The sequence below is a fragment of the Numida meleagris genome, chromosome 7 (genome assembly GCF_002078875.1).
Source record: "Numida meleagris isolate 19003 breed g44 Domestic line chromosome 7, NumMel1.0, whole genome shotgun sequence".
Taxonomy (NCBI): Eukaryota; Metazoa; Chordata; class Aves; order Galliformes; family Numididae; genus Numida; species Numida meleagris.
Window position 1 is genome coordinate 21,454,515 of NC_034415.1, and position 15,875 is coordinate 21,470,389.

At 52.3% G+C, this 15,875-nt stretch overlaps 1 protein-coding gene across 5 annotated transcripts; it reads right to left on the reverse strand.

Moving 5' to 3' along the window:
* POMGNT1 (protein O-linked mannose N-acetylglucosaminyltransferase 1 (beta 1,2-)) lies at nucleotides 990-15,792 on the reverse strand. 5 transcript variants are annotated; one of them, XM_021405135.1, is made up of 22 exons: nucleotides 15,639-15,792; nucleotides 14,922-15,105; nucleotides 12,479-12,587; nucleotides 11,961-12,076; nucleotides 11,610-11,675; nucleotides 11,003-11,116; nucleotides 10,223-10,340; nucleotides 9,822-9,920; nucleotides 9,183-9,310; nucleotides 8,656-8,726; nucleotides 8,282-8,357; nucleotides 7,163-7,246; nucleotides 6,973-7,014; nucleotides 6,712-6,770; nucleotides 6,384-6,456; nucleotides 5,959-6,087; nucleotides 5,508-5,633; nucleotides 5,279-5,343; nucleotides 4,603-4,647; nucleotides 4,348-4,483; nucleotides 3,735-3,844; nucleotides 990-3,579 (listed from the first exon to the last, which is right to left on the reverse strand). In XM_021405135.1, exons 2-22 carry the CDS (start codon nucleotides 15,030-15,032, stop codon nucleotides 3,477-3,479), a joined length of 1,980 nt encoding a protein of 659 aa, XP_021260810.1. In that variant the 5' UTR covers nucleotides 15,033-15,105; nucleotides 15,639-15,792; the 3' UTR covers nucleotides 990-3,476. The 5 variants fall into 5 exon arrangements, with proteins under 5 accessions (XP_021260810.1, XP_021260811.1, XP_021260812.1 ...); XM_021405136.1 differs by having other exon boundaries at nucleotides 14,922-15,101; nucleotides 15,639-15,786; XM_021405137.1 differs by having other exon boundaries at nucleotides 14,922-15,176; nucleotides 15,639-15,764.

Here is a 15,875-nt window from a genome sequence, read left to right on the forward strand (position 1 = left end):
TGGCTGCCACCTCCATGTCCCAGTTTCATTTATGCCATGCTCTTCCCGGAGCACAGGTCCTGCCCCAGCCCTTGCCAGCTCCCTGCTCCATGCGATGCAAGGCTAGAAGAGGGCTCCGAGCACCCCCTTTTTATTTTGTCCTCATGAACACACTTGGGTTTAACAGCTCAGGCTAGGGCTGGCCTCATGTCCCCTCCTGCTGCCACTTTGTCCTTGTGCTGTGACCTTGGGCAGGGGTTGGGCACAGAAGAAAAAAAAACCAAAGCTCTCATAACCTATTTCATCAAGAGGAAAGAAGCCCAAATCCAACGGAGCAGTCAGGAATAGAGCCGAGACCTGTGCTGGCTGCCTACTGCCCCCACCCCAGGGACACAGAGCTGGGAGCCAAGGAGCAAAGCAGGGGTGAGGGTGCAGTGGGGAGCACAGTGGCTCATTATGCACAAGAGCCCATAGGCAGAGTTTCCATCGGTTACTGAACTGCAGATAATAAAAAAAGCTTGAGGAGGAAGTAGCAAACCTGCAGCAGCCACCCTGGCAGCGGGCAGGGTTTGGAGGACCTCTGCTGGCACCAGAGCTGCAACAGCTCCAGTGACGCTCAGCAAGATCTCACAGTGGGGAGCTCCCAGGACATCACTATGTACACTATGGGTGGAGGAAAGAAGGAAAAGAAAAACACAACAGAACAGCTTCCTCTGTGCCAAACCTAGATCCCTTTCCTTGCCATGGTTCAGGGTTCAGTATGCCATGCAGAAGGCAACCAGGCTCTGTGCCCCCCAGCTCTCCCAAGCCATGGCAAGGGGTACAGAGCCCTTCAGAGGCTGTTCCTTTGGAAATGCATCTTAGGAAACACATACCCAAAACAGGATACCCGGACCAATGGCTCTGGGTGCAGGCTTGTGGCTGTCATAGATTTCAGTAGGTGGCACAGAGAACCAGGCAGGTTGGCCAGAGCCCAAGGTGCACGAAATCAGAGATGAAACACACCCAGCTCAACAGCTGTGCAATGTTTATTCTTGAAAAAATAATTCAATTCAGAAAGCGGCGAGCCCTGGGGATGCCCTTGCCCCCAGCCCTACCACAGCTGCCAAACAGGAGCCTCACTCAGGGAACGGGGACGGACGGAAAAGAGCACCCAGCAGCTCGAGGTGGCAAGCAGAGGGAGGGGATGAGGAGCTCCAAGCCCATGGGGAGAGCCCTGCTGTTCCCTGGTTGCTGCAGGGTGGGGAGCAGCACACAGGGGAGCAGAGGATCCTGCCCATGGGACTGCTATCCCCTTAGCCCAGGGGTGAGAAGCAGGCTCAGCCTCAGCTCCCCCAAATGAGAGGGGAAGGGGGCATTAGGTTAGGGAAGGGATATGGGGGCTTGGGAACTGAGATGCCAAGGGCATCACGGCAGAGAGTCACAGAGGTTCCTCCAAAGCAGTGCCCGGGGAGCAACTGGCTTTCCCACTGAGGAGGCAAAGTCCCTTTCCCATAGCATGTAAATGACCTATTATTTAATACTTATAAAATAAAATAAAAGCCTGGCGATCCACCGCCTGTGGGTTGCCGCACCAGAGCCCCTGAGAAGTGCAGCACTGGGGGTGGCAGAGCAGGGAAGGGTTGAACCTGAGCCCCAGGGCTGGTACCGCAAAGCCTGAAGGGTGCCACCATCCTGCACCCTCAGGACAAATGTGCCACCTGGCGTTCCACTCCTGCACCTCCCCTATCCGAGGCAGTGCATGCCCAGCAGCACCGTCCCCTCTGCTGGTGGAGCAGATTTGCTGGGTTCAACACATATTTTCCCCATCCTGGGCAAGGAAGAGAAGGGAACAGAGGATGGAGCCATGGTGACAAGAGAGACACAAACCTTTTGGGACTGCCTCCTTGCAGGCTGAAGGCTGCTGGCTCTCCACACTACTTTCCTGCTATCCTCCCTTTTCCACAAGCAATAAATAAAGAAATGAGTGTAGTGTAGACCCCAGCAGGTGCTGGGTTATGTGCTCCCAGGAGACCCTGAAGCTCAGTTCACAGTGAGAAAATGAAGGGGACGAGATCCTGGCCCCGAGTGCTGCACCCTGGGAGCCAGCTCTAACGTACATTAATCCCTGTGACCACAGGGAAAGGGCCGAGCAGCAAATCCTGCTCACAGGGACAAGAGCCAGAGCATCTCTGCCTGAAGATGCAGTACCTGGGCAGGGAACTGATCTCTCACTGCACAGATGAGACAGGGAGCTGCACTGAGCAAGGGACTAGGATGGGTCCTAGTTGGGAGGAGGGCATTAGTACCAAGTAGATGGGGTGAGAGGGGGCCTGGGGTCCTTCCTAAGGCACAGGAAGGAGGATAAGGACCCCCTCCCTCTCCATAGAGGGCGTACCAAATTAGGAGAGCCAGGCTACCCATCCTGGCTCAGCTCACAGCTTCCCTACTAGCTTCGTACCACAGTAAGGGTGGAGATTGAGGAGAACAAATTCCCCAGCCCCAGTGTTAAAAAGAGAGCTAGGGTTACCCAGATAGGGAGGAGGGAGAGGCAGGGCTACAGTACCACAGACAAGGAACATGCCAGGATGCAGCATCTCTCTCTCCAGCACCAGCTGCTGGAGGGCCCATGTTCAACTGGCCTCTGCAGCAGTGGGATCCCCACTCACTGTTCCCATCTTGCTCTGCAAGGCACTTTCACCCCCTACTCCTATGACTCAGGGGAGGCAGAGCTGCTCCCCATGGAGAATGTGGATGAGGGCGGTCTGAGCAGCACCACACAGCCTGGTCCTCCTCCATCAAGCCATCTCCAGCTCCCAGAACTGCAGGGAAAGGGGCACCTGACTGCCCTCCAGTTGGGGACAGGGTATCCTCGATGTGTCCACAGCAAATCCAGCTCCTCCTCAGCATTCCCTTTTGCCTATGAGCTGGGCTGCATCAGCTGTGGTGGCCCACAGTGAAATGTCCAACCCAGTACAGTCTTCAAGGTGCATCCATTGTACAGGAGAAAAAAAAAAAAAGAAGCTGGTAGATCCCCCCTTCACCACTGTGCTCACCAGTGGGCAAGGATCCAGCTGGGCAAGAGTTAATTATTAACACCCAGCTGGAGGGCTGCAGCACTTTTAAGTGAGCATGCTGCCTTCTTGGGACTTGGGGGCAAAAAAGGGGAGCAGAGGTGTTTCTAAAAGCCTCCTCCAGCCCCCAGCGGTGCATCTCCTTCCTCCAATCTTCCCCAGCCAGGGAGCAATGGGAGCAGCATTAGTAAAGAGTCTGTGTTAAAAAAAAAAAAAAAAGTTCCTTGGATGGGAAGGTGGCATATCTACAGGGAAGGATCCTGCCCCTGTGCGAGGGAGAGGGAGACCACAACAGGGGGCTGAAGGCAGCCCAAGATCTCATTTTGCAGCCTGAAATAAATGTCCATGTCAAGTCACCAGCCTCCAAGAGCTGCTGCCAACTCGATCTCTGCACCATGGGTGTCTCCGTCTTCTCCGGCCCCATTCACTTCCCAGCTGCCAGTCTCACGTCTGCTCTGCTGCAGCAACTGCTGGCACTGCCACTGCCCCCTCCTCCTTGGCAGGGGGCTCCATGTAGATGGGCATCACTGACGGGGGCTTCTTAGACCTGCAGGTGAGAAGGCTGGATGGGAGATGGCACGGGTAGTGCCAGAAAGTCCCAAGAGTGAGCTGGGACAGAAGCAGAAGACAGAGTGTCCTAAGCAGGGGCGGTGCCACGAGGATGTAGGGCATTACCCAAGTTGCAATGCCCCTGGTACTCACGAGTAGGGGGAGGCAGGGACCCCCACCACGAGGAAGTGGTTTTTCTTGCGGAAGAGCCGCCACAGCCCCTTGTGGTTCCCACGGACATCCAGGTCCCAGATGTGGAGGCACTAGGAAGGTAGGGAGGGAAGAAGAAACATCAGTGCCTGGGGATAGACAATAGTCAAGTGTCCTCCAGCAAGTAAAGAGCCACCACCCTTGCCCTCACCAAGACACAGCAGAGAGGGAACATCAGCTTGATGAGGGCAGCTGAGGGAAACACACCTCCACCCACTATCATCAGCAAGAGTAGATGAGGAGCTTGCTCCACTCCCATCCCTGCTTCAGGGCAGTGTGTTTGACCAGCACCTCCAGGCAAGTGATTCTAAACAGCCCAGGCCACGAGCTCCCACACAGGGAGGCCATAAGCTTTATCACCACAGAGCCAAGAATCAGCCTAAAAATGACCCACTGTCCTCTGTAAACACAGAGCTTAAACATCACCCAAGGTAAGCATGAATCCATTTGCTGAGCTGTGTCTAGGCCATGGACGCAACCAAGAAAAGCAGCCAGCTGTTTTGCAACAATGCCAAGATCAGTGAAGGGGTGAGGATGGGCCATGCTAGGGCCTTACCTTGGCAAGCTGAGTCCAGGTGGTGAAATCTGCTTCCTGTTCCATCTTGATGAACATGACATAGACCTTGCCCTCAGTGTCAGGCACAAAGGAGTCCTCACAGGGGTTCTTGCTGTGGTCCAAGACTTCAGCCTCACTGCAGAAACAGAACAAGGAGAGGCAAGCAGTGGCTAGGGCCACCTCCATTCCTTCCGCTGTCCTACCTGGTCCATCCAGGAAGCTCTATGGACTCCCATTCTTCCTGCTGGCACTTACCCCAGGAGCCGATGAATTTCAGTCTCATAGGCATCCTTCCTCAAGCTGTTGGAGGAAGAAAGCATAGAGATCAGAGCAGAGTCAGTGTAATAAATGTCAGTCATCTTGGGATGATCCTTGCTTAAGGCCACCCCACTGTAACACTAAAAGACAAATTGGAGACAATGGACAGAGAGGAGAGACTGCCATACATCTCAACAGAGCAGGATGTGGCAGCAAAAATGTGACCCTTTAGATTTGCCAAATTTTGAACTGCCTCTTACAAAGACTCCATGCCTTTAGAAGAAAATAATGATAACAAAAAAAATAATAATCACAGGACTAGTTGCATGAAACTTGAGATCTCTAAGTTTCAAGCCAAGCTTGGAGGATCAAGCACCTTATCAGTGAAAGGGAGTAATTAGGGACAGGAGTCTGTCCTCCACTGTTGCTGGGGTCGTAAAAACAAGAATGAGAGACGCTTTGTGCCCAGGCTGCTTTTGGGCTTCCTGGAAGCTGGGTTAGCTGCATACAACCTCACAAAAAACACTGCAAGGATTCCCACAGTGGAGCACGTGTGTTGTGACTGGAAGTGACTGACGGATGTTGTTTGAAAAGGGAAGACATCCTCAGCATAAAGAAAAGTGATCAGGTTGCACAGCTGCTTTATCCAAATCTCCTTCCAGATAGCACTTACCTCTCTACATTTTTAAGCTGAACATTTGGAACGGTGTTGAACTTGTGCTTTTTGAAATAAGCTTCCTGGTAGGAAGAGAGGAAGGAGACAAAGAAAACAGGGTTCAGTCAGGAGTGACCAGTACTTGGAGGCCACCTCAACTATCTCCGCCACCTGGAGAGGTGTGTGGGTCAGAGTTTGACACCATGACAGGGTCTGGCAGAGCCACGGGCTGAGGGAAGTCACTCACGTGAAAGTAACCATTCATGTTGAGTCCCACGATGCCAAAGTGGTAGGAGCGTGAGATGTCAGGGATGATGCACTCCCGGCCCTTCCTCTGCTCAGGCATCCGCATCCACATGTCCCAGTCCCAGAGCTGGGGAGGAAAAAGTGCTGCTTGCATTCAAGTTTAAAGAAATCATACAGCAGTGTGGCTGTTCAGGGACTTTCTGGATACCCCCGCAAGCTCTAACCAACACAGCCCCAGCTTGCCTTGGCTGTAGCAGCCAACTCCGTGGCTGGTTACATGGTCAGCTTAATGCCTATCCTAAATCCATCCCGCTTGGGCATCTTGCCCAGGTGAAGCTCAGAAAGAGGCAGGGCTCCTCCAAGAGCTCTGTTCATGGGGATCAAGTGATGATCAGGGACTGCTGATGGGCAGAGATGTGTTGCAGAAGACAGGGCCCCTCTAGGATACTCACCTTCTCTGGGGTTGGCCACTTTGGTTCCAGCTCATCTTTGTACAGGCTCTTCCGGAGTACCCAGCCCAGGCCTGGCATGGTCTCCACGCGGTACAGGAGTGAGGGATCCTCAGCTGTGTGCTCATAGCCCTGCAATGTTATGGGAGGCATTCAGCACTGAGTGCACTCCTATGCCCCTCCAAAGTAACTTGCCCTATGGCAGCTCCCAGCATGCAAACCAGGGACAGTCACTGGGAAGCACAGGGCAGCAACAGGATGGCAGTTTGCAGGGGCACTTTCAAATGGTCCAGGGCTAGGGGGAGACACTCACTTAGGTCAAGAGGGCTGGGGGAAACCCCGCTTTACAGAAGGCATTCAGACCTCAGCCTGACTTGGGAACAACACTGGGCAGAGCTGTCCCTCCTCCGCCATCCTCCTTGACTCACCTGGTCATTCCATGCTGAGATGCAGTACAGGCTCTCGTCCTCCTCCAGCAAATGTATTGACTGGCTCAGAAAGCTGAGGAAAGAGTTGCCCAGTCCCTGGTCAAACATCCTTCCCACAGACAAACTAAGGCAAATTCTCCACCAAGGGATGAGCCATCCACAACTACTGGGACTGTTTAACCCATCTCTTGGGCTGAGGTGATAGAGGTTGGCATGAGCATGCGTGCAAAACAGATCAGTAGCTCCAAAAACAAAACAAAAAAATAACAAGATCCTCAAAATCCCAGATGCCCAACCCAAACAGAAGCTCAGTGATCCATGGATTTACCTGAAGAAGTCAACAGAAATGTCAAGATCCTCCTCCAGAACCACAGCAAATTTGGCATCCTGTAGGGCAAAGAGAGATGTCAGAAGGATGAGAGAGAACCAGAACTGGGCAGAGACACCGAAGAGTGTCCCCTGGCTGTGCTGCTCCCTGCCCCAAAGGACAGATTCCAACTCCCGTGAGACAGGCTGTCACAAACATCACTCTCGCAGGGACACCCTGCGCTGTCTCATTCCCAAGAGCCCAGGTAGAGGTCTCACTTACTGGGAACAGGTTGAAGGTTGCAGTCAGACTGGCTTTGTAGTGCTACAAGAATAGACACATAATTGTCTGTGTTAGCATCAACTCCTAGACCACAGGGAGGGGCAGCCTGGCACTGCTGTGGGGCTAAGCCCGCCTCCGTCAAATACTATCCCAGGAAATAACTCCCTCAGGGGCTGGAAGGATATCTCACCTGAGAAACTCTGGCATTTTTAATGCTGATGGGAGTGTGCTGGATTCCTGAGAGGCCAAACAGCTCCACAACATCCATTGGCTCCTGCAATGGGAATGTACAGAGCTCAAGCATGTGGTTTTGGACATGTTCTCTCCACCCTTTGCCACAGTGTCAGCTCACTGGAACACCAGGAACATGCCAATAGGATTTCCTTTGCATGACTGTCCTCCTGTGTGCAAGTGAGGCTTCAACCAATGCTGTGATGAAGGCCTCATGGCAAGGAGCTCACTGAACCATCTTGGCCCTTTCAGCTTCTAAATATCTCTAACTCTGGCCATAAGCTTGCTAGCCCCGCTAATTTCTGTACCCAGACTTGTACCCAAAGAATATCTAAAAGACCTCAAGTTTCCAGTCCCTCATGGACAGTGAAGAAAACAGGTGTATCTACGAATATCCTGAGCTGCTTAGTATCAAGATCACAACCAACTAAACTTTCTTCCACATTTGCCAAGAAGGACCTCTGTCCAAGCATATCCTCATCCTTTCTAGGGTCAGAACCAATCATAGAATCATCACAAATTCACAGAATTGCTTGGGTTGGAAGGGACCTAATAGATCACCTAGTTCCAATCTCCCCTGCCATCATAATCCATGTTTGGGCTGAAATTCTTCTGCTGCAAGAAGACCCCACCAAGGCCTTCTCCATCTTCACACTGCCCACCCCATCCCTTAGTTGCAACTGAGGGAAGGAGCTCCCGTTACACCAACAGTTCCCTCTTTCTTTTGTATCCACCATGGCAGCATGAGCATCCAAGCTGCCCCCTCACAGATGAGGGATACTGCTCTAGTTGCTATGGCAATGGATGCTACTATCTTTAACAACTCTGATGCACTGCAGTAAGAGCCTGCATAAACACACCAGCTGCCCCAGTCTGACAGTGGTGGGAAAGGCCTGCAAGGGAATGAGCCTGTTCCCTTCCCCAACTTCATCACAGAGTAACTGGACAACACCTTATGGGCTGCCCCACAGATGAGCTAGAAAGCTCCTGAGACACACTGGGATTCCCAAATGCCTGTCCTGGAGCACACTGTGTTGCCACAGCTGTGGGTTACAGAGACCCCCAGGAGCACTCTCACCTCATAGTACCCATCAATGAAGACCGTGATCATCTGAGGATTGACGCCCTGAGCTGACAGCAAGGAACGCAGCATCCTGGGGAGAAACAAGAGGCCTGAGCACAGCACAGTCCCAGCGAGTCCAAGCCACTCTACATGGGGGTATGAATCCCTTGGGTTGGGTTAAGGCACAAGGTGAGGGAATAAGACCTGGTACCCTGGGCTTTTCCCTTCCCCATGGCCAAGGACCCCAGGACTCGTCCCAGCAGGTCTGCCCATGTTGCTTACACAGCCCTAGGATGAGGCTGGATCCTGTCAGCAGGATGCAGCAGAGGGCTTAACCATGTATGGTCTCGTGGCCTAGAGCGAGAAACTGTGACCTCTGAAGTGGTTACCTGTACAGGTAGTTGGGGCGGTTCCCCGCAATAACAGCTACAGGCACATCAAAGACTTTATTATCTTTGAGCTGGAAGAGAAAATATGTGAGTGGGGCTGGGCTGCTGAAGACCCTGCCAGCTTCCTCCCCTCATCCCACCTCAGAACACGCTCCCAAATCCCAACCTGTATCCATCTAGAGATCCTTGTAAAAACCTGTCAACGGTGTGCTAAGAACATCCCAAAGGCTATCATAGCTGCTCCATCTCCAAATGTACAGGCTCAGCTACTTACACTGAGGTCCCTAGAGTCATGGTAACCTTGCAGCTCAGGACAGATGTAGGACAGGGAATCTCCCCTTCCCCAGCATGATCTGACCCCAGTGTATTCACCCTATATTTACCAGGGCATAAGGGCCTGCTCAAGTGCAGTCACCACCACTCAATTGCTGTGTATGGACACCATTATACATCTGAGCTGCAAACACACCTGGTCCATCCCAGCCCTTCCTCCTGGAGCCTTTCAGGTACTTTGCCCCTGTACTTACAGGATCAGGGTTGAACTCAATGGGTGTGGGGTCTTTGCAACTGCAGACACTGCCGTAACCTTCCACTTTGCTGCAGAATCTTTTCCGGCGGCGGTTCAGCTCTGTATCAGGCCAATGACATTCAGCATCTGCAGGCACAAAAGGAGAAAAAAAATACAGACTGCTCATTCCATGGCCTCACCTTGCGTACTCTAGGCTGCCATGCATGGGCTCAGCTATCAGCGAGCCAGTTCTTACTGCCACAAATAAGCACTACTGCAGGATACAGAACATAACCACACGAGCCATTTAGAAACCATCCCTTCTGCATGGCCTCTCCAGGCAGCAAAGGGCCTTGTTCAAGACCAACAGTCACAAACGACTGGACCAAGCCTAATTTGAGGAGGTGACAAATGGCCAGACCGTGTCCTCAGTCCCTCATCCTCATCTCTCTCTATAATAATCATGTCTGAAATTGCCATGGAAGCAGGAAGAAGGGAAGCTGGTGTCATTGTAAGTCAGCATCTCATCACAAACGGCCTTACATCGGCCCTGGGATGCTGCTAACAGATCTATGGCTCTGATTCAAAAGCATCAAGAACTGTGGGCAGACATCCCCCAGAGACATCCAGTAACAGAGAGCAGATCTGACTTCCTTACCTTCCACAGATGTCAGATGAACTTCTGTCTTCAGCAGTACAGGGTCACCCCACGTTGAGAGGGCAGGTGACTTGGCATGCTTCTCCCCGTATACTTCCCCTGTATTTGGGACACAAGGTCAGAACTGCCTGGAAGTGCTTATCTGAACTGTGCTAAGGCATGACCAGAGGCTGCAGATCAGGGTGGTGGCTTAGTATCTTCTCCCCCTCAGCCTCTGGTGAGCTGCTGAAGGGGTATGCCCTGCCTTCATCCCCCTCCCTCATCCCCAGGAACAGAGCTGCTTACTCGCTGTGACTTGCTTCCTCATACAGTGTTGGGGATGGACTGGGTTTGTCTACCTGCCTACTCCCCCCAGAAGGGACTATGAACCCTCTCCCAAGCAGTGCCAGACTTAAACTTACCTCCCTTCTTCCCCACAAATGTCCACATATCTCTCCAGCTTAGGAATGGTGCAACTTGGCTCCCTAGGCTTTTCAGGACATTCTTGGCTGTGTCCTTGAGGTGAAAGGAGCCTTCATCCTGGAATAAAACAACCCCGCAGCTGAAGTCTGCATACAAGGAGAGCCTCCCATCAATACCAAAGAGGTACAGGGCCCATTTCCTGAAGTCAGCTGAGCCAGAGACCTTCAAAAGCAGGTTCCCAAGATCTCCATGCCACTAAACCTGCTGTTTTTTCTTTTCTCCACCATGACCTACACGAAGGCTGAATGAGTCACAGAGTTGGTTCCTTGAGACCAAATTGTTCTCAAACAGGGACAGAATGTGTCCACCAATACTTCACACACGTTAACCTGCAGCCTCAAAGCACACTGTTGATCACACAGTAGCCAAGAGCTAACAGTCTACAGCTCCAGCCAAAACAGCCTGGAACTGGCATAGTGTAGGACTGGCACAGAGCATCTCCCGTCCAGGTCTCGCTACACCCTTATATTTCTTTGTGTTCATTCTCCACTTCATTTATGGCTGCAAGCTCTGATACTTGCTCTTTTTGCCCTCCAGTCTTGCTGGGCACACAGCAATAACAAGGGAGAATGAGAAGATAAGGGAGGTGATCCAACCAGGGAGACACAGCACAGATAGAAATGTGGCACCCTTAGAAATGCCAAATGACATTCAGGAGTTGCGCTTGAGGGTGACCTGACTTGAAGCAACTTTTCTTTTGAGACTGAAGTCACATCTACCTTAATGGTGAAGATCAGGATCCGGCCCCAGGCAACCATATTGAGGAAAAGTACCATAGCTTCATCTTCATGAGGAGAATAGGTGTCAAAGACCCTCTTGGCCATCACATGACCCTGTTGGTATTCAAATATTAGATGTATCTTAAATTCTATATGACCAGGACATGTAGAATTACAGAAATCTGCCTTGGAAGCCTCAATCCTGAAACAACATGGGTTCCTTTTTTAGTATGCCAGGGAGCAAGTACCCAGACAAACTCAGCCTTCACACAGCACACAAAATGCTGAGGTCCACAGGACAGCTTTACTCTACCCCACAACTGTTCCTGCCTGTTCCCCAGTGTCATCCCTGCTGCAGTTCACACGTCTTCTGGGCCAAGTCCAAACTACTAGAAACCCATAAAAGCCTTTCCCTGAGCTAGGCAAGTGTAAGAGAAACACTGCAGGGACCTTTTGGGTGACCATGTCACACTCTGGCAACCAAAAGCAAATGAGTTCAGGGACTTCTCTCCTGGCTGCCATTTGTTTCAGACATCAAACAGTTAAATAGGAAGGATAAAAACAGCTCAGGAAGGAACACACATGAAGATGTGCAGGGATGCTTTACCGTAGCCTGATTTAAGACGATGACATGGATCCCTCTTCCCTGCTCCCGAGCCTCATCTTCCAGGACCTGCAAGTGGAGAATTGACAAGACCCATAAGCCAGCATCCCTTATTCTCTGCACACCCAGCAGGGCCCACAAACAAAAGGTTAGTATCTCTCCAGTTGAGATTTTGGCTTTGCTCACAGCATTCATGAATGCCAGAGTAGAAGACAATGCAGGACAACACCTCCACTGTCCTCTAGGATCCCAATTTCTTTACAGAATCGCTCTCACTGCCCACAGTTCAAGGCTTCATCCATTCAACCCCAATCCATCATTTGCTCAAAGGGACAGCCAGCACCCATCACTTACTGTTGTCCCATCCACGGCAACGTAGACCTTTGATCGGCTGGAGTACACCTCAACATCCAAGACCTTCTTGTTGCTCACAGGGTGCCTAGGGGCCTCCACGTTCAGCATCTCATCATCTACAGGGGAGGAATGCTCAGTCTCAACCAGCCCGTACACCTCTGGTTTGTCTCTGCTTGTCTCTAGCCCAACCAAACCTCTAGGATGTGATGCCCTTCAGGTATTCCACTCCATCAGACCATGGGTGAGAATCTAAGGGGAAAGCAAGTAAAGGAAATCCAAACCAGCAGCAGGTCTGGTCCCAGCTGTCCCCATGCAGACCTCTGCAGCCATATATGCTAAAGCCTTGAGTAGACAGACCAAGAATGGAAGCATCCTTTTCTAATCATTTTTGTTAAACACACAGGCACAAACCTGTCTTTCATACTGTAGCTGGCCATAGGTTTCACTAGACTTAAAGAAATTACTCCCTTCTCTCTGATTTCCTTCCTTTCAATGAAAAGCAAGATCCTGCCCCTCACCATAGTCCTGTGCAGACTCCTCTTCCTCCTCATAAGCAGCTCTCCTGGTGTCCAAGATCAGCTTGATGTTCACAATCACAGTTACAAGCAAGAAGAGGACAGCACCTGTCTGCAATGCAGGATGCTTTGTGTTAGCAACTTGTAAGTAACAATACCAAGATCAGGCCTCCTCCCTGGCATAGTCTGCAGGGAACCCCAAGGGGATCTTGCTAGAATCTTCAGTACCTGGCATTTCCCTCTTTCTTCTAGGGGAAGAGAAAGAGAAGGAAATACAGATGACAGTTTTATGGTGAGATGCATCTTCAGTTGGAGAGCACTGAACATTTGATGCATGAGAATTAATCCACTTCCACTGTGCTCCTGCTTGCAAATCTGCAAGCAGATTGCTACTAAAGTACTAAGGCTGAAGATCTCTGAATGCAAAGAGTTTGGTAATTCAAGTTGCAACTCCCAGAGTAACCTCCGCCTCTGCCCCTACTGGAGCATCACTACATCTGCCTCTCCCTCTGCAACCACAGGATGTATCCAGGATATTCAGAGGAAGAAATGTTCTGTGACCAAAACATAGCAAAGGCCAAAAACTCAGGTCTGACTTCAGGAAACTGCACTGTGCCATAGGCTGCAGAGAACAGCTCACAGCCTTACAGTCTGCAGCAAACTACACAGCAGTCTGGGATAATGCAGATGGTGGGCTAATGGGAAGGACTGGGGCTATGGAGCAGTCCATAGAAACCCTGATGGCAGCACTGCCACTTCCCATGGCCCTGGTGCATCTTGTCCTCTCTTTCTCATTTTTGGTATTTTCCCTTGTCTTCAGAGCCAGGGCAAAGCAGAAACTATTCCATGCCTTAAAGATCTTTTCTTGAGACAGGAAGACTTGGACCACAAACATCCAGTGGTGGGAAGCAATCAGCATGCAGATGAAAGCTGCAAGGGCAGCTCTGGCCACAGCCAAAAGAATGTCTTAGAGTTGCAGTCCTGGCCTGGGATGCAGAATCTTGACTGGTTTTGGACATCTCTCTGTGTCCCCCAAACACCCACCAACTTCATTCCTAAGGATCCTTGCAACAACACCTTCTCTCAGGCTCTCTCTCTGAGGTCTGGTATGGGGATGAGATCACACACGCTGGCCTGCTACCTTGTCATCTATTGCCTCAAAACTGCATGCTGCTGCTACCTCTGCCATGCAGCCAAATGGGTTCAAAAGTAATTGAGGAAGATGAAAAAAGCAATAAAACAACAGATGGACATGTGGATAGTGTGGCAATATAAACATCACTAAGGCATTTTAGCTCAGTGATTTGCTGTTGACTCAGAACTATGACCACCTTTCAGGATCTGAGCATAAAAAGCTTTTAACTGGCCAAGAACAGAGCTTGGGCTTGTTGCTAGGAGCAGGCTGTGTGTGGTAGCTAGCAGAGAGGTCTTCGTTAATAGCCACGCTAATACCAGGGGAGCAGTCCATGCTCCCAGAGCTGGCAGGCTGAAGAAGGCAGCACCAATCAGGACCAGCAGCCAGGATTAGCATGGTTGGTTCAGTCACAGCTGCTGATAGAGGTCCTGCTGCTGTAGACTTACAGCTACAGCTCTGGTTTATATGTTTTAAGCTCAATTTTCATCTGCATTTTAAGTCCTATCAGTACCACAACAGAGCTCAGGGCAGACAGGCTCTAGCCCACTGCTCCCACCACAATAAGCAGTGCTGGCCTGAACAATTGGGTAGGTTCCCAAGCACTCCAGGGGATGCAGGACTGAGCAGTCTCCTTCCCCAGGGAGCCCTTGTGAGCCTTTGTCCTCCCAAGCAACACAAAACCCTACCCTGCACCATCTGCTAAATTTCACCAAGTTCTGCCCATCCCAGGAACAGCTCCTTTTCTGCAGCTTGCCGCCCTGCAGCCAAACCTCCCCTGTCCTTACACCCTTCGGGATGCCAGCTTGGTTGAGGATTAGCAGTTTTACAGCACAGACAAGGAGGCCTGGAGCTCTCCCAGACACCAGCTGCCTCTGGAGCACGAGATCCCATTCCTCAGCCTATTTTCTCTGTCCACCTGTTGTGCCTTACACCATTTGGTTTGCAAATCATATCTCTCAGGGACAGTCCCTCACTGCAGACAGAGTCCTGCTGCACATAGCACAGGTACAGAACCAGGAGAAGAATCAAGCACATTTTTATCTGAAAGTCTCCCAGGAAAGCCTGAATAATTGTATCTCCACTCATAAACAATCCACTTGCAAATGGAAGGAGCTGGTAGATATGGCGGAATCCTCCATACGCAAGCACAGAGCTAGTGAGATGGCTTTCCTAGGGATAAGTTATACACTCTCGACATGTTAGGTCACACAGGACTCCTAGCAGGCCCACCTCCACCCCCGCAGCTGCTCCATAAGCTTGTAAACCCCAGATTATCCTCTCTAATCCACCACAGGCTTGCGAGTGAATCACCTGGCACAGCTTCCTCAGCGCCCGCTGGTTCATGAGCTTGTATTTCCAGGCCAGGTACCAGCTCCGCTTCTTGTGGGGCTTGATGACGGGGTTGGGCTTCCACTCGTCCATAGTCACAGAGGCCGCATGGGACGAGGGTCAGGATGCGCTGAGCTCCACTCGTGTGTCCATCGGGGCTGCCTGCCTAGGCAGGGTGGATACAGGGTGAGGTGCAGAGCCTCCCCTTCCACAGCCAGGGCCTGTCACCAGGGGTGGCTGTGAACGAGGGCACAACACGAAAGCTGCATGAAACCTCCCTCCCCGCCAGCCCCATGGGGACATAAGGCTTTGCTGGAAGACCCCATAAGGAGTGCAATGGGAAGCCCTCGATCCCAAGGCCCAGAGAGAACCTCTGCCACAGCGCTGAGGAGGGGCTCTCCTGCTGGAAAGCCCACAGGTATGTGGCAGAACCTGGAGCGGGATCTGGGCTGGCAGGGCCTGGGGCCAGGAGGAGCTACGCAGCGGCTCTGCCCGGGTACCGCTGGGTACAAGGACCGTTGGCCCGGGTCGCCGTGGCCCTGTGGGAGGCCCAGACCTCCCCCACGCACCCAGAGGGAAGAGGAGGCCGGAGGAACGGGGAACGGGGAGCGCAGACCACAGGGGGCCATGGGGAGAACGTACGGGCGTACCGCAGAGCGCAGCGCGGCCCAGAGGCCGCGCTCCGGCCGCGCTACTCACGGTGAGTGCTGGCACGCGGTGAGCGGGGCTGAGCCGAGCCCGGCTGGGCGCCGCCGCAGCCCCTCAGCACCAACGGGGCCGCGCCGCTTCCGGCGCCGCAGAGACGCGAGGGGGCGTGGCCAACGGGAACTCCTCCTACCGCGCGCCGCTCTGCGCTGCCCGGAGGACTTCGCTGGTACGCGGGCAGGTGGCGGGGCGGGGCCGGGAGGGCGGTCGGTACAGGGGCGTGGCCAATGG

Bases quoted from the DNA above. Each gene is read 5' to 3' on its own strand.
- POMGNT1 (XM_021405135.1), bottom strand. From the start codon at position 15,032: ATGGACGAGTGGAAGCCCAACCCCGTCATCAAGCCCCACAAGAAGCGG. The intron at 10,341-11,002 runs GTAGATGTGACT...GTTTTATTCCAG, and splicing joins TCCTGATCTTCACCATTAAG to GATGAAGGCTCCTTTCACCT. The intron at 4,648-5,278 runs GTAAGTGCTATC...TTCCTCCAACAG, and splicing joins CAGCTTAAAAATGTAGAGAG to CTTGAGGAAGGATGCCTATG.